The following is a 19,336-nucleotide window of genomic DNA, read 5'->3' on the forward strand; positions in this document are numbered from 1 at the left end:
AGATGGATGACTTAAAGGCAAGATGATTCCTAAAGAACCCAGCCATCCCAGTCATTGGCTGTTTTCTCCTTTAACATCTGAGAAACAGAAGTGCAGGCACAGACCACATGGCTACGGCACAGCTAGTATAACCTCACTGCTATAATTTAAATTCAGCAAGAAACTTTACAAAATCCCACTTTCGAATGTTCTTGTATGGGATTTTTTTTCTATTCTGTACAACAGTATCATTCACATCAATTTAACGCAATTTATTTTTATGCAACTTTGTTTACTTATTAATTTTGATTCAGATGTTTGAATACTCCAAAAAATGCACATACTTCATTTTGGCTAATAGTATTATACTTTTATTATGCATATTTATATTTTAAATTGCACTATATGGCTTTATTTTGCCTTGTCATTCTTTTTACTTTATAATACATTTTATTTATAATGTTAATGTTTATTTCTGTCTAAATCTTTGTTTTTATGATTTGCTCATTAAACCACACATTTAATGGTCAAAAACCTCTGCTGTACTGTGGTGCATTTTACAAACTTTGACTGGTGAGTTCATATTTCCTGCAGGGAGGCATATTATACCCCTCATATTATACATATATAGCCCTCTATAGATTGTTGTGGAGGTGATTTACATAATTGTGTATGTTTAATAGACTCAGGAGTGGCTGAAGAAGGTTGAACGCTGCCTTCTGCTCATTGCAGTGCTACATAATCTATCTCTGCATTATCATGTTTCATCTGCAGCACATCCACCTGAGCTGGCTGTGCTTTTATTACTCAAACAGACAAAAAGCAAAAGAGATTGCATTCATACATTGTTTAAAAATAAATAAATGCAAAAACAAGCTGAAACGCATGATTTGCGTAGTTAAAGGGTATAACACACATACTTTCTGCCATTCTCATGTTAATGTTGCGTATAGGGATGTAATGATTCACTCGACTCACGATGCGATACGATTCACGATTATTATTTCACGATACAATTTTGTCACGATTTTTTTAAACAAAATTAGATTTAAGACACATAAGCGTCCTTTTATTTCTCAAGACAAAATTCTGCGTATTTTCTGTGTACAATTTAAATATATATTTGATGTTAAATAATAACTCAATTGAAATTTTAAAGCAAATCCTCAAAAAAAGTGGGGCTGCAAATCCGCCAGTCATTGTGGTTTGGCCTATTATTATCTTTTTACATGCAGACAGAGGTGACTGGAGCCTCTCATTGTGGTGATTATTAGTTGTCAGATAGTCAAAATGCCGCCACACTTCTGATTTCTGAATGAGTCAACGCAGACTACGAGTTTGCCGTCGCCATGCTTCTGTTTGACGGCGCGTGCACACGGTGCACTGACTCCGCTCGCATCCAACTTCCATATGAAATAAACTGAAATCATTTGTTTATTTCACTCTTCTTCACGCTAGTGTGCACGCACAGTTCGTAACGCTAGCTACAACTAGCTCGTTGCTATCGTGTCTGTAAAGTGAGTTCACAGTATATGGTTTCAGCGCCCCTGCTGTTTAAAACGTGAATCGCGATTCGTTTAACATCTCAACCGTTTTGAATCGGCACACATTAGTATTGATTTTCAACCGACTCAGACTGAATCGTTACATCCCTACTTAAGTGCCTATATAGTAGTATTGCTTCCTTTATATCTTCAAAGAGTCTTTAGTTTTATCATATTCATAAAAGACAGATACGCTGTACCGATTCTTTCCGAAAACAGCCGAGCTCGTGGAGGCGTGTAGTGGGCGGAGCTAAAGACACACACACACACACACACACACACCCATTCACTCACCGCCTGTGGTTTTGACTCATGACCGGGAACAATAAACACATTACTGCTCTGGAAAAAAAAATACATCCACTGTTTCTTTAAATCTGAGTTATTACAAGGTTATCTTGATGTGTGCACGCGCTCACTCGGGAGAAGTGCCCATACGAGGAATTATGTCCTTTATGAAGTCATACAGGGCCATACTCGTAAAAAAAACTCTCCAAAACTTGTTTGAAACCTGAAGGAGTGTATTTAGCACAGAAATACTGTGATATGTCCAACTCTGTTTTTTTTTTCTTCTTCTTCATTTTGCCATGTAGCATGAGAATCCAACTCTTTAACGGCGTAAATTAATCAGAATGCATGAAATAACATTAGAGCCCCTTTAAGGTTTGGTAATTATTTGGTATGCGTACTAAAGAGTTTTATACATGAGTGACATAGCATTTTATAAAAGTATATTATAGTCTTTATATTATATAGAAATATAGTCTGTCCCACATTACTTCCTATGAAGCCTCGACTTGCAATAAAAACAAAAATGGCAAAAAAGGGACATTGTTTGGCATTGCAAGAAGTTCAGCTTCGCTAGGAGATCTTCTGTTTGTAACCTTATAGTGAAATCTGTCAGTTTATCCCACCACCGTCTTACATGGGTTTTGAAAATCCTTTTTAATCTTTTGAGTTCTGTAATAGAAAACTTAAAAACCGTTTTAAATCCTATGTGAATGCGAACTATTGCTTCCAGTGGCATCAGCACAGTAAATTTGGAGGCATGTAACCAGCTTATAGACTTTAATTCAGAAGTAATTTCTTTCTCAGATGTATTACCAAATTATTGCAGGCTGGTAGGTTGTGCTTCTTGATAGTTTCACTGTACATCACACTTTTGTGCAGTTTAAAGTTCTTATCTCATGCATACATACAGCTGAATTTGTAATGGTCAAAATGTTGATTGTACTCAAAGATAATATGCTGCTAAAGTACCATTTCATGTGGGAGTTAATTTTAATCTGATGTTAAGCTGATTTTAGATTGTAAATACAGACAGGAGGTGCCAGATGGGTTTTTATCAGATCATTTTTTTGTAATCTCATTCTTTTTGAACAGATTTTTGTGCTCTGCTTGAAAACTGTGGCATATCTAGGAACAGACCTCTGTAATGACTGGTGTCCTGCAGCCGTAAATGTTATGGAATAGCAAGCCACCTTGTCCTTCTTCCGAATGGTTTCCATATAGAGAAGGTGCTGTGGAAATGAGCTGTAATCTCCAGCACACAGCAGATTTAGCCTGTGCCAGCTGCACATTACCCTCAGACCTTCATCAGCAGCTCTTCTAAAGCTGAAGGGTGACGGGGTGAAAACGGCTCTTAATGTAAAGCTGTTTCTGAAATGTGTTGTTTTTTTCTGGCTGTACTGTATGTGTGTACTCAGGATTAAACCTCTCAGGGGAAGGGAAAGAGATGACAATTCTGGTATGTGATTGTGCCGTATATATAATGTATACTGTTTAAAATTATTGAAACAATATGCAACAATAACATTATTAACATAATGTTTAATTATGCACAACATTAACTTTGTATACACACACTATATATAGTCATGGTCATAATTATTGGCACCCTTAGTAAATGTGAACAAAGGAGCATGAAAAAAAGTCTAACCTTTCATTGAAGTAAAAGATTTGCAAATGTGGGGAAAATCTCTTTATGAATTTAAATGTTTTTAAAACACAGTGCCCACAATTATTGGCACCATTTTATTAACTTTTTTCTAAGATAACAGTCTTCTCCTATAATGCCTGATGAGTTTGGAGAACACCTGACATGATATCAGAAACCATTCCTTCATACAGAATCTCTCCAGATCCTTCAGATTCCCAGATCCATGTTGGTGCTTCTTCTCTTCAGTTCACTCTACTCATTTTCTACAGGGTTCATGTCAGGGAACTGGGACGGTCATGGCAGAAGCTTCATTTTGTGCTCAGTGACACATTTTTATGTATGTTTTGGATTCGTTGTTCTGATGAAAGATCCAACCATGGCCCACTATAAGATTTCTAGCAGAGGCCAAACGGTTTTATTTTTTTAATCTTTTGGTATTTTGAAAGAATCTATGATACCATGTATCTGAACAAGATGCCCAGGACCTGAAAAAATAGGCCAACAACATTAAAGCGCCAGCTGTATATTTAACCCTGTTTGCACCAAACACATCTAGTGAGTTTGCTGCCAAAAAGCTATTTTTTTAGGTTTGATCTGACCAATGGAATCAGAATTTTGACAATTCCAATCGTGTCTGACAACTGAATATGCTGGAGTTTGTTGTTGTTTTTGTCATGTAGGTGCTGTTTTTTTAGGCATTCTGACCCCAAGAATCTAATTCTCCATCTGTGATTCTTTCCTGTGAACTGTCCTCCTTGCCGTGCATTAGGACGATAAAGACACACATCCAGGCAGATTCGTAACATCTTTAGTTGAGTGGAATTCTTAATTATTTCCCTGATGGTGGAAATGGGTATTTTTAATGCTTTACAGCCATTTTCAACAATCTTTTCCTGCATATCAGAACTATATTATTTAGTTTTACTCATTGTGATTAGTGATTATTATATTTAGTATTTTTGTTTCCAGGTATTTATACTCCTGTAGTCATGGTGGGTCAATTTCATGCTTTGTCACTGTGGTGTGTTAAATTTTTTAAAATATTAATGGGAATATACTTCAGAGATATTGTACTCATAAAAAAATTCTACGGGTGCCAATAATTGTGACCAACATGTTTTCGGAGAACAGCATTTATTTCATTATGTGCCACCCCCTTTATTATTTTATTCAATTTAAACGTTTAATTTTTATTAAAAAAAAAAAAAAAATGATGACGAATGATCAAAAGGATAAACAAAATGCAGATTAATTTTTACTGGCTTCTTTGATCGTATTTACCTATAGGGTGCCAATAATTCTGACCATGACTTTATATTTGATAATTGTGATATATATTTATATGAACGATACAAATCAGTTAATTGCTTCCATTTAATTTTGCATTGTGGGAAACAATATTGCACATTTTGCCAAATGTAGTTAATCCTGGTGGATCTTGCACATGCAATCAAATTTGCATACTGTGCACAATATAGGCCTACATACGGCACAAAAAGTACTTGGTATGGTAATATGCTGTTAGAAACATTTCCACAGATTCCTCTTTCAGCAATCACATGGCTCACAAATATATGATGTATGTGCAGGATCAGCTAGTGTGTGTGCGTGCACATGTGTCTGTTGTGGCTAATGGAAAGAGAGAAAAGAAGAAGCTCTAGAAATGGACTATTTGATTGAATGCGCTCCCCATGTTGGCGTTTAGACCCTTGAGATGTCATTTTGTTGCCGTTTAGATTAAAGCAGTCAATAACTGTCTCGAGGCCAGTAGTTGATCTGGCATCCACTAGCACAATGAACAGAGAAGCAGGAGAGACCTTTTTTAATGCACAATAATTACTGTTTTAATCTGGTATTTGGTCATAGATGACTCTTGACTGTTTAGTTAGCATATGACTAAAGTTCTTTCTACATGAAGTGCCCTAAAGTGACCCCTTTCTCTCCACACACAATGTTTTCTATCTGTGTGCTACTGTCGAGTCATGAGGAGGTTAATGTGTTCAGTCTCTGAACAGTTTGCTGACGACGGCTCTGCTCTCTGCTGAGGAGGAACAAACACAGTCAAATCAATCTCACCCTTGTCCCGCTCCTCTGCTCTGAATGAGGTTGCCATGTCCTCGTCTCTCATACACACTATGCAACGTCTTTTTCCTCCAAATATTCTTTCTTTTGTCAGAGAGGAGCTGCAATGTCCATACCCGATAGACATGCATTTTCTAAACTCATCTTATTATTTGAATGACGTAACACTTTTGAGGCAGTCTGAGTAGCTGTCTTATTGTGTTGCATGATTCTGTTTTGGACTCAGTTCAGCATCAGGACCTCAACTCTGCTCTGATGCATTTTCTCTAGATTTATGTGACTTCTGTCGCTGGATGGGAGCCATTGTGTGTGTGAAAATGTGTAATGCATGTGTGTGTGTGGGAGCGTGTTTACACATGCCAATGAACATTAATGATGGCAGCTGTGAAATCATGCAGAGTGAACACTTGGGAATCCAAATAATTTATCATTTATTTTAAGCACGTTCTTTCCACTAGCAAATGTTTTTAGACATCTCAAGTGATTCTGGTGACTAGTAAAGGCATACAAAGCCTTTTTGCTGGCTCTTATTTTTCTACCTATATAAAAAACAATAATGAGGTGGTCTTAGACTCTTTTACTGACAGCTATCAGATAAAAGCTAAAGTTTTTGGTTGACAATGATTTTTGGAGAAACTACAAAACACAGGTCTGTTACGTCCCAGTAACAAGCCCCTATATTTCGCAGTAGTTTCAATTAGATTTAAAATAACGTGCTTGCTGTGTTACCGGTCAGTGTTCAGGTATAACACCGGTTAAATCACTTGCCCATCGCCGCACCGCCCCATTATCGTTTTGATATTTTATAGTAGGATAAATTGATTTAGTTCAGTTAGAGAACAGATTTCATTCATCTGACGAAGTTCATCAAGACATGCAAAGTTCCTGTGAAAGATGCTTTCACGCAGAGCCAGAAGCTTGAAGAGTCGGAAGCTGAATGACAAGATGATTGCGGAAGATTTGGTTTCAAAGCAAAATGTAAAAGTGCCTATTTAAGTGAGTTTTTTTGTTGTGTTTTTCACCAGGCATAATGGGTAATGAACCTATTATTCAAGCAACCTGCCCCTGCATTGGCACTAATTCTAAACCGAAAGTAAAATGCAGACAGCTGCACTGTCATTCATTCACAGCCGCACAAGCACTGTAATGTGACGGTGAGGGAAAATTTTCTCACCATCACATCCCTAACAGATAAAAAGGCTAATACATTTTGATGTTTGAATATCAAACCAACGCAGCTTAACCCAAAATGCAAGCTCAGGCATGCGCTTCCTCCATATAAGCTCATGCAGTTGTGCGCTCTAGACAGAGAATGCTCAGTTGCTGGGAAAACTTAGGCTAAGAAAAAGCAAATATATTTATTAAGTATATCGAGGCTGGGTTCCAATTCAACTGTCCATCCTATTAAAAACGGCTGGGCTATAATTGTAAAAAAAAAAAAAAAAAAAAAAATCAGTTTCTACAGATTTTAAAGTGTAAACATAATAATGCACGGATGAGAACCGCTTCGAGGGGTATGACAGGTGTGCTAAAACAGCAACAACAGAATATTCAAATCCCAAAATAACCCACAAACTAATATTTGAATATTCGGCCCCACTTTATATTAGGTGGCCTTAAGTACTTACACCAAAAAATAAGTACAATATACTGTTAGTGTATATAGTGTTCAAATTTTATTGCAAAGCACTTTTGCTGATATTGAGGTGGGATACGGGTAGAGTTAGGGACTGGTGTGGTGGTGTGGGTACGTTTAAGGGTAGGGTTAGGTGTAAGGGAAGTGACAACTGTGTAATTATAAATGTAACTACAGAAATTAATTACAGACGTAAATGCATACAGATACAGGTATTTTTTAAAATGTAAGTACAGTGCAAAAACTTGTATGTACACTATAAGTGCATTGTATCAAATGATTAATTACAATGTTATTCCATAGTAGTTAAGGCCACCTAATATAAAGTGGGTCTGAATATTCTGGTCCAGCCCTACAATGCAGTTTCAAAGGGCTTCGAAAGGCTTCAGAGGGCTCTGCACAGTCCCAGCCGAGGAATAGTGACTTATCTAGTGAACCATCAGTCATTTATATACTATTTCTATTTAACCTCAAATGCGTAACTTCTGTGTTGTTTTTCTTCACTGCGTGTGTGTATAATGCTATCATGTTGGAAAGGTTGCGGCCATGACATGCATGGCCGTACTGACCCAGTGCCGAAAAAATCCATCTTCCGTTGTCCTCCAACTTTAAAATTGTGCAACATTGTTGTTTTACCTTTATTTTTGTAAAAAGGTGCTTGATTTAGTCTTTGCACATTAGTTTTAAAACTGGGTCTGTAATTCCACAAACGTCACAAGCGTGACCTTTCCAACGTGATGACGCCATTCGTAGTGAAGAAAAACGCATTTGAGGTTATTTGTTTTTTTAAATGACAGATGGTTTCGCTAGAAAAGACCCTATTCCTCGGCTGTGTATGCGCAGACTCCTCTGAAGCCTTTAAAACGGCATCGATTTTTACCTTCAACCCGTTGGTTGCCATTGAAAACCATTACGTGAAGAAAAATCCGGGTATGTTTTCATCAAAAAAAAAGAAAGAAAAACACGAACATCTTGGATGGGGGTTGTAAGTAAATTTGTAATAATATTATGAAATAAATAAAAATGAAATAAATTTCATTTTTTATTCCAAATTCTGCTGTATTAACACTCTTTTCAGCTGTTAAGACTACATCTCTTAAAGCAGAGCGCTCTGGCTATCATTTCGGTAATGTTTTATATCCTGGCAATGCACACATTAATTTGCATTTGTCTGTTTCAAAGATGCAGATGCAGAGAGAGTGTTCTCTAATCTCCATGGTGGGTTTGAACAAAACCAAAACTAGGAAGAGTTTGGCTCTGGGCGTAACGCTATCATCCATCATGATAGTGAAAATGGCTGGCCTTGAGCCAAAGTGCTTTAAGTAGGAGCCCCCTACCCCTGTCATCAAGCCATCAATATGTGCAACAAACAACTACAACAACACAAAACACCATTCATGTGCTGAAATGTTCATGCAATGCTCTCTCTCTCTCTCTCTCTCTCTCTCTCTCTCTCTCTCTCTCTCTCTCTCTCTCTCTCTCTCTCTCTCACACACACACACACACACACACACACACACACACACACACACACACACACACACACACACACACACACACACACACACACACACACACACACACACACACACACACACAAAGTTTGTTTTTGTGAAATGTGGGGACATTCCATAGGTGTAATGGTTTTTGTACAAACCATATTTTCTATCCCATACACTGCCCCTGCCCCTAAATCTACCCATCACAGAAAACATGCTGCATTTTTACTTTTTCAAAAAAACTCATCCTGTATGATTTATAAGCCTTTTGAAAAGTAGGGACATGGGGAATGTCCTCATATTTCACCCTCTTCTTGTAATACCTATGTCATTATACACACTTGTGTCCTGACATTTCACAAAAACATGCCCACACACACACACACACACACACACACACACACACACACACACACACACACACACACACACACACACACACACAAAGACACACACAAACACACAATCACAGACACAGTTTGACATAATGGTACATGCTCAGGGCAAGTTCTGCAGTCCTTCGGTTTGTGTACAGAATGTACATTAAGCACTGCTGTTCAGTTGGCTCGTTTGGGGCCACATTGCTTTTTATTTCTGATATATTTGTATCTGGTAAGACCGCTGTTTGCCAGCTTCTTTGTTTTCAAGTAGCATGTGGAACCGTCACAACTCTGCCCTCATTCTGTTAAGCCCACCCACCGACTCTATACATGATATGATTGACTCTATACATGATATGATCTAATTTGCATCCCGTCATGATATGACGGGATGCAAATTAGATTTGCTGCTAGGGTGCGTATAGATATTTAGGTTAGGTCAATTATGAACAATAGTTCAAATTTAACTGCTAGCAAAAACTTGAGAGAATTTGGGTGTGGCCACTGCTGCAAATGTTTTTGTGGCTCCTCCCTTAACAGATTTGGGACCCTATCATACACCCGGCGCAATGCAATGCCAGGCAGCACTGTTTTTTGCTAGTTTCAGCCTGACGCAGTTATCTTTTTCACATACTGTGGCATGTTTTTTAAATAGCTGAAATAGACTGGGCCATTGACAAATTGAAACCTGGTCTAAAGTCAGTGACACATAAAAAAATAAAAAAAATGTATAAAGGGCATTAGTAATATGCACCTATAGGTGGGTCCACAACGCGCGTACAAATTGGTTATTACAAACACAGGAATGCATAAGCAGCACACATTTTTAAATGTAAAAAATAAAAGGATTCCTCTCTGGAGAAGCGTTCAGTCTTTCCCCTCGCAAATTCCGGCATGTAAAGAGCAATCCGCCGTGGTGCAAGGTCAATTTGGTTTTAAAGGGAATGGTTCATGAGACTGATTGAAGTTTTGAATAATGACGTGCACAGAGCGAGAGCGAGCGCTCTTCTCACCATCAATAGTAGACACGCCCCTTACCTGCTGATTGGCTACAAGTTTGTTATTCCACTCGGCCCGTGTCCTTTTTCTAAAACGGTTTTGAAATAAGACTTACCCCACCTTTAAACTAGCAAAAGTGGATTTGGACATGCCCTAAATGCACTTGCGCCGTGCGCTTTAGACCATGCGCTAAGATCGTTAAAATAGGGACCCATAATCTCACTCCAAATTTTTGATAAAACTTGAGAGAAACTTTCTAAATACAGTCGCCAGGCTTAACAAGCTAAATTAAGGCTATGGACAAACTACAGGACACAAATTCATCACCACTGTGCCAAGCCTCCAATGACTCTTTCACTCTTTATTCAGATGCGACAAGTTGGATAGTTTGAGTTAAATATCAGCAAGTTGAACAATTTAAGTTTCCCAGAGAGTGAGTATAAACACAACAAAGCCATAAAAAGTGTACTAGTGTGCAGATGAGTTTACTTGTTCTGCGTGATGCTGTTCCTAATAAACCTCTATAGTCAACTACTGCCTTAAAAACATTAACGAATGTGCTATTACTGATGTGTTTTATGTTGTAAATTAAATCATGACAATATATTGAACCTGTTTTGGGTTTTTAGGAAAGCTAAATATTTGTGTTGATTAAAAGATTTCAAAGTTAAATTAATTGTTATTTGTTGTATGTGTATCGCCTTCACCAATTGTATTACTTCACCAACTTCAGTATCAATATACCCTATGTTTTCATGGGCTGTACTTTTCCAGAGCACTTTGTTTTAAAAGTTATTTTTGGGTAAAGACACTTAAAGACTTCTAAATAAAGTTGTGTGTATGTGCATCGACAGTCCCCAAAGATGAGTTCTTGTCAGTTCAGAACTTCTGTTCTCCAGTTTGACTTGATTAGGAAACATGTTTATATCTGAGAATTTCAGGTTTCTTAAATTGTAATATTTTTTGTAGATCCGTCCACCATCTTGTGGGGGGTTGGGCATCCTTGTCCTTGTCCTTGTGGGGACATTTTTGAGTCCCCATGAGGAAAACATCTTATAAATCACACAGAAGGAGTAAAAAAAAAAAAGTAAAAATGCTGAATGTTTCCTGTGATGGGTAGGTTTAGGGGCAGGGGCAGTGTAAGGGGATAGAAAATACGGTTTGTACAGTATAAAAACCATTAAACCTATGGAAAGTCATCATAAAACATGGAAACACTACAAGTGTGTGTGTGTGTGTGTGTGTGTGTGTGTGTGTGTGTGTTGGGGGGGGGCGCTATGGTTTTTGTGAAATATCAGGACACAAATGTGTATAATGACATGGGTAAGACACAGGTATTACAAGGAGAGGGTGAAATATGAGGACATTACCCGTGTACCTATTTTTCAAAATGCTTATAAATCATACAGGATGAGGTTTTTTTAAAATGTGAAAATGCAGAATATTTCTTGTGATGGGTAGGTTTAGGGGTAGGGGCAGTGTAGGGGGATAGAAAATATGGTTTGTACGGTATAAAAACTATTTAGCCTTTGGAATGTTCCCACATTTCACAAAAACAAACATGTGTGTGTGTTGATTTAGTATGTGTGTGCTTTGTTTGCATTAGTGACTATGGTAATATCGACTGGGTGCCTGCAGTTGGGGCTTTAGCCACCTGTTAAATCAGCATTAATTAATGAGGGAAATTAGGAGGAGCTGTGCCCTCGACTCATTAATAAGAACAGCTGGAAAGGACTTTGTGCACTGGGGATTTTGTTCTGTTTTTAAAAGGTCTAGTTCACCTAGTAATGAAATGAACTTTTTTTCTGACTCTCTGTGTGTGTTTCTGTCTGTGTAGATGACTCGGCGGATGAGGAGCCCACGTCTCAGTCAGACCACAGTGAGATCCAGGGCACTCTTAAGACTCTTGCCAGTAAGTTGGATGACTTGAGCACATGCAATGACCTGATAGCCAAACACGGAGCGGCGCTGCAGCGGTCCCTGAGTGAGCTCGAGACCTTACGTGTGCCTCTGGAGGGAGGAGAGAAAATCAAGGCTGTCAATGAGAGAGCCACACTCTTTCGCATCACCTCCAATGCTATGATCAATGTAAGTGCAGAACTAACTTGCTGTTGCCAGAGAAATTCATTTAGGTCAGAGTTAAATTACTGCTATTTTGTTTATTTCAGTTTAAAATAATTCTCAATTATAAGTGTTTACAGTACTGTTAAAAGGTTTACGTCAAAAAAAATGTATACTTTCTTCAGCAAGGACACATACAATTTATCAAAAATGACAGTAAAGACTCACTGAGTCAGTGTCATTGTTACATGTTACATGTACTTATAGTAATAACAGTAAATTATGCATAATTACATGCAACTAACCCTCAACCAAACCCTAATCCTACCCCAACCCTATAGTAATCAGTACATAAATATATAATTACACTGTAACAATGACGACTTAAAATAAATTGGGACCAACTTTTTATATTGTTACAGAAGATTTCTATTACTAATAAATGCTTTTCTTTCGAATTTTCTATACACCAAAAGAATCCTGAATTTTTTTTTTATCACATTTTAAACAAAATTATTAAGCAGCACACTCATTTTACACTGTTATCCTATTTTATGAATATAAGATATTTCAAATTGTAATAATATTTCACATTTAAAAAAAATGCAGCCTTGGTAAAAAATGAAAAACTTTTGGTGAAATGATAGGAGATTTGGTGAAAACTTTTCTCAAAACATTTGAAAAATCTTTTAAATGGTACTAGAAGTTACTTTGTATATGTTATATGTGACTTTTTCTGTTATTAAGATGTGTATACTGAGAATATTATTTTTGTCTCCTTTTTCATGAATTGCCTAACTTATATTTAGTGGGTTTAATCATCTGGACAGTGTTTTCCTGTCCAGTTGTCATGGTCAATATGATTGAGAACTATTTAGAAACATTGGGATAGAAGATTGTAGTTCTTGTATCAAAATGGACAAAGTGAAACGTAATCTCTCTTACCCAAACATACTTCCATCATACAGACCCATGTGTGAAACTATCGATCCAGAACAGCGATTCCTTTCCAGAGAAAATCCTAATCTGTGCATAAATTGCATGTTCAGTGTGGCTTTAAATTCAAACGTTGTTGCAAATACCTGGATCGATGATTGTTTTTTCTTTTTTGTCTGTAATCAATGAATGTAGAACTGGCTTCCACTGCTGTGTGATCAATATAAGTCTAGGAATAGCTCTCAGTTTTATGGATGTCCTCTGTGTCTTTGATTTCCTAAATCAAATTTTGGACAGGTATCACTACTCACAGTCATGAAATCAATATTTGAGGTGATTTTGTCTTGTGTGTTCCCATTTCGACTTTGATGAACTTTACTGAACTCATTAGTCTGTGCCAAGCTTACACTTGAAAAACTCTTGTGTGCTTACTATGGCTACATTTATTTGATCAGTAATGCAGTAAAAACAGTAATATTGTGAAATAAAATTGCAATTTTAAAATACTGTTTTTTATTTTAATATATTTTACAATTTAATTCATTAATTTATTGTAATGGCAAAGCTGAATTTTAGCAGTTATTACTCCAATGTTACATGATCCTTCAGAAATCATTCTAATATGCTGATCAATTTTGAAAAGGATTGTGTTGCTAAATATTTTTGTGAAAACTGACATGTTTTCTAGAAAATTTGATCAGAAAGATAAAAAATAACATTTATTTTAGTTTATTTTTTAACATTATTAATTTATTTAATTCATCCTTTCTGAATAAAAGTATTAAAGGTGCACTATGTAACTTTTCAATCTGCTAGAGGTCGCCTATTCTAAACAAAGGCGTAGTCTGATGACGACAAGTTTGATCTAAGAATCTTAGGATGTGGGCTGAATCTGAAAATGCCCCTTAAACCCCCATTCACTGTCCCCTAATTTAGTCCACTAATACTGTTCACTTGAAGGAGTGAATGAAATCATGTGAGTGAATTTGGACAGCCGCTGTGTGTGTACACACTCGTTATGGCAGTGTGCAGTAAATGGATTGAATGAGTGAACTCAGTAATGTCCACTATGGTTTTGGACACCACTACAAATGGCTGTCCCCTCAAATAGTGCACTTCACCTCACAGAATTTACACACCAGTGGAAAAGAATCAGGATAGGACTCAAGAAATCAAGTTCATGAATGCGATTATTAATGTTACTAGTTACGTTTCCATCCACCTATTTTTATGCGCATTTTGATATATCGCATTAAAACAATTGCTGAATGGAAACGCCAAGCTGCACATAAATTCTAAAAAAGCACAAAAACATATTCACTCTTGGATAAATCCTCTATCCGATAAGAAAACATACGCATAAACTACGATGGGAATGCATTTACCGAATAAATTCCTTGACATAAAAATAATAATTTGACTTTCTCGATGTAACAGCATAACTGTACTAACCAGCAGAAAAATCTTGTGTGCTCAGCATCTGAAATACTGTTTTGGTCATTTAGAAGTCAGCTGTCAAAGATGCTCGGTATATTTCCCTCCTAGAACTGTCTTACATGACTGCGTTTCCCAACAGCAGCATCTGCCTCTGAAAGCAAGACAAAGTTTTTTGAGAAACTCAAGTTTTTCTGAGATGCAAATCATTTATTATATACAAAAAATGTTGTATATGGTTGCTTCTCCTATGTTTCTTAGTGATTTTTTTTTGTAGTTGTAGTTTATCAGGAAGTGACGATTATTTTCTGTTTTCTGTTCTCTGTTCTCTTTGACTCACTGGATGAAAACGGTGCTTTAAAGGAGTACTTCAGCGCTGGGAAGATGAATCTGTATTTAAACTGGGTCATTAATGTAGTAGAAATGTGAAATAAATTTTTAATTTTGTGCCTTCTAGACTGAGAAAAGACAGAAACTGTATTTTTGTCTCATGGGGACGAAAGACAACAATTCCCAGAATGCTTCGCTGCCCTTCGAGGTCATTCCCAAAGCCACCTACTAGATTACTGAATCACTTCACTTTCCCACCGCGACCGCGATCATCTTCATAAAATCAGTTCAGTTAGAGAACAGACACTACAATTAAAATCTGAACGTGTGTGTTCAATATGTGATTTAGCCGCTGAGGGAGTCTCACAGCCCAAAACGCTGCAGGAGTCACATTGACGGTCATGGATGAGCTCGTGATGAGAGCTGAGGTAAACGCGACAGCACTCGCGGCATAAATTCACAGCATGTTCAGTCTGCTGCAATTTCAGTTTTCCTCCGATGGCGCATATTGACGATATTTACGTCATGGGAGGAATTTTTCCAGAAATAAAATGCATAAATCTCTTGTCTCAGGGGGATATGAGGGGGGGGAAACACAATCATTTGAATAAACTCCAGGGTTTCTTCAGATACAAAGCCATATGCTAATCGCTGGAGTAGCCCTTTAATCGTAAATGTTTTATGCGATATTGCAATTTTGTGCGCAAGTTACTTTTGCAATTTTGGATTGAAACATAGCTGCTGTATTATGAAGCAGAGCTGGACCGAGTGTTGTGGGAGTTGAGCAAGGCCGCTGGAGCGATTGTTAATAAGATGAACGCAACACACGCCTCACAAGCAACCAGACTTTTATTATGCCACAGTCGCCAGTGCCATTTCTGCTTTTACGGTCATGAGTATGAGGTAACGTAGCTCTCTTCATCATATTAGGTACATTTGAGTGTGTTGAAAATTGTTACGACGCTCTGTGTGTTCGCTCAGTGGCTGTAAGAGTTTACACAAAATAAAACCAGACACTGGAAAAGTTTGACCCCAAATTTTTCAACCGTAGTGTAGGCGAATGCAATTTCATGCTGTTTATTTTGATTCTGTGGGTTTCGTGGAACAATTTTTAACAAATATGCATTGGCTGCACCATGATTGTAATTATCGGACACCACTTTCAGACTTTCGTGTATCAGCATAAAGGCTAGTCCACATTACTAGTACATTTTTCCAGCAGAGAAATATGTTTAATATGCCCTTATTTAGGTGAGCTATAGTGATGAGGTGCTACACATAAGCCATTGGTAAGAAGTAGCTACATCTGAGTGTTTGAGGTGCTGTTACAGATAAACATGCTATAACACATTCATTAGCGAGATCGCTGTTTGATCAGCTGTGTAGACTCTTCTTTTGTTCATCTTTGAAATGATTAATAGCCAGCTGAACAGAAATACACATGCATAATGAAAAGTGCTGAATAGCACTGTAGGTCCAGCTCATTAAAGCACTTGGACAGGCTGAACCACAGCAGCTTTAATGAGAGGCAGAGGAAAACCATTCCCGTCTGTGTGTGTGGTGTGTGAGGGATAAACAGATGATTATATATTTAATAATATACATCTATTTGAAACAAGTAGAGAGAAGAAAGATACTTTCTCTTGTTGTTACTCTTTGAATGACACTCTTTGAACAAGACAGGTTTTATTCTTCAAAAATTTGAGGTTTGTAAGATTTTTTCATGTTTTGATAGAAATATTTTATGCTCACCAAGGCTGCATTTATTTGATAAAAATATAGTCATTTTGTGAAATATTTTACAATTTAAACTATTTTTTTATATATATATATTTGAAAATGCTGTAAAATGTATTTAATTTCTGTGATCCAAGCTGGATCAAATTTTTAGCAGTAATTACTCCAGTCTTTTTTTTAGTGTCACATGATATTGATATATACAAGAAATTATTCTAATACGCTAATTTGGTACTCAAGAATTTTTTTTTTCAGGATTCCTTGAATAATGAACAGCATTTATTTAAAATGGAAATCATTTGTAACGTTATAACTATGTTTTTACTGTCACTTTTAAAAGATTTAATGCATAAAAAAATACTGACCTCAAGCTTTTGAAGGGTAGAATATCAGGATTGTGTGAAGTCCAGTGCGCTGAAGTGATTGATTAGGGTGAATGCAGGAAAAATAGGACACTGATCATTTTTTCTGGTTATTAAAATATGATGGATTTTAAATACAAAAACTTTGTCCCACTTAACTTAAGAGAAAGCAGCTGTCTAAATCTGTTTGTGCAGTGGCCCTAGCAAAATATCAAACCCAGTATCACCATAACGTCAGTGGAACATATTTACGACCCAGAAATCACATTGAGGCCAGTTGGTTAAATGTCTTTGCAAAAATGGCTTAGATCAGAGTAAAGATCTAGCATAGATCTTTTGTCTGCAGATGCTGCTCAGACATTTTTAAGCATTGTTTAGGTATCAAAATATTTTTTGAGCTGCTTTAAGTGTAAAACGAGATTCTAAGTGAAAATCTATCTAGACATATCTAAAAATATTATTTAAAATCTCACTGGGCATTTCTCTAAATTCAATGAATCATCTATCAATTTTACACACTGAATCACATGGCTCTCCCTTCCCCTCAGATATGTTAAAGGGCATTTGTTGGATATGAGGATGTACGACACACAAGCGACATGTCGCTTTCCTCCAAACTCTTCCTGAAGTCACGAGCAGTCTGGGGCCCAGGGCTTAACTCAGCAAAAAAAAAAAAAAAAAAGTGGAAGTGTTGCATATGTTAAAAGTGAGGAGCTGTAGTTTCATGAACATGTTAGGAAGCCGCAGTCACATGCTGAGTGTAGCACAGAGGATCTTCTATCGCAGCAGAGCTCTGGACACTCTGTGCTGACAGGAGGAAGGTAAGTGTTGGGGTTTGTAGCTTTTTTGTGGACAGAAGTGTGTGGAAGTGGGATGCCAAGAGCGGATAGACCTGTACTTTTGCACTATGTTCTGTACAGCGTCCAAATTTAGCACTTGCAAGCGCCAAATGTGTGTAAAATTGGCTTGGTGAGTGAATAAAACTTGTGAGTTGGCTGGAAACTTTTATTACACACCACAACATTAATACACAGTTTAAGTCGAAAAGTAAGAATGATGTTTGCTGATGTAAATGATTTATAGATGTTTGCAAAAATGCAAACAAAGATATACAAACAGGAATGGTTTATGTACAGCACACTGGGTTCTGTCAGATTAGTCGTGTCATTGTGCCTCCACAGAAGACAAGGGAGATGGACAAAGAAACAGTGATCAAGGGAGAGTTGAAGAAGAGAGTTGAGTCGAGAGATTTCACTGACACCCAGAGGCAGAGGCACTGTAAAAGACGTGATTGGTTGTGACTGCGAGCTGCCTTAATGATTTTGTGGCTGTACTGTAGTCTCAGTTATTAACATGATTGATTGAGCTCTGATGAGAGAGATGTTCTCACAGATTCTGAGTTTGATTACCAGAGGTATTATTAGTGAAACCTCTGTATGGTGTGGGTTATTATTCTTAATAATGAGGAAGAACATGCCATTTGTCATACACTGCACTATTTGTAGGGGAAAAGTTGCAAGGTTTTCATGTTTGGGTTTTCAAGTGCTTATATGAAACTATCGGGACAGAATCATTTAATTGAGATGGATAGTGGCACTATATTGTCTTCTGCAGAGCTGCTTTATATATGCAGTTATACAGAAATGTATAAGAAGTTTGCAACATTGACCATTTTTTTTCCTGTTTATTTTTTGTAAAGCTGCTTTGAAGCAATCTGTTTTGTATATAGCTCAATATAAATAAATGTAATTTGACTAGAAAATAAGGTGCATTTAAAAACTGTTATTTCTCATAGACCACAAGACATAGGGAGCAAATGATGGAGGGAGTTTATTTGTTGCCTGAAAAAGACTTTAGTAAAGCGAAGATCTAAGCCAAAGCTTATACTTAAATCATAACTATGTCTGCTAAGCTTTGAAAGCACAACCTCTGACCAGTAACATTTTCCTCTGGGTATAAGCATGTGACCGTGCATGTTATTGACCAAGAGTAACCTCTTTTACACGCTTCTGTTTCTCAATACTGCTAGTCAGACTCAACTAAAAAAACATGACTCAGCCCATAGACAGTCTGTATGTGTGCGTGTTTCTGAGCGTGCACTGGCCGCCGGATTAATTCTTTCACTTCTGCTTTCAGTTTAACCACTGGAGCTACAACCCATGACCGATTTCATAAACTCTTTGTCATTAGCGTTGAATGTAATTTTTAGATGTGGTGAGACTCTTCATTGGTTGTGAGACATTTCACAGACAATTCATTAAGAACAATGAACAAGTCAGTCAGGAGAGAAAAATAGATGAAAGGTGGAGAAAGAGGAAGATAGAGAGAGGAAGAGAGGTATTTCCATGATCTCTTCCTGTGTGGATCATTTTTATGAGGGAGGCCAGAGCAGTAATGAGGAAACAGGTGAATTCATGT

At 37.2% G+C, this 19,336-nt stretch overlaps 1 protein-coding gene across 4 annotated transcripts in view; it reads left to right on the plus strand.

The window, feature by feature from the left end:
- The window catches only part of osbp2b (oxysterol binding protein 2b), a 96,070-nt gene that overhangs the window by 63,954 nt on the left and 12,780 nt on the right, over positions 1-19,336 (plus strand). For all 4 annotated transcript variants that reach the window (XM_067439054.1, XM_067439055.1, XM_067439057.1 and 1 more), the window contains one exon: positions 11,896-12,146. In XM_067439054.1, the coding sequence (XP_067295155.1) occupies positions 11,896-12,146 (251 nt within the window). The remainder of the gene's footprint in view (positions 1-11,895; positions 12,147-19,336) is intronic.

This window comes from Pseudorasbora parva, chromosome 3, assembly GCF_024679245.1.
Source record: "Pseudorasbora parva isolate DD20220531a chromosome 3, ASM2467924v1, whole genome shotgun sequence".
NCBI classification, from domain to species: Eukaryota; Metazoa; Chordata; class Actinopteri; order Cypriniformes; family Gobionidae; genus Pseudorasbora; species Pseudorasbora parva.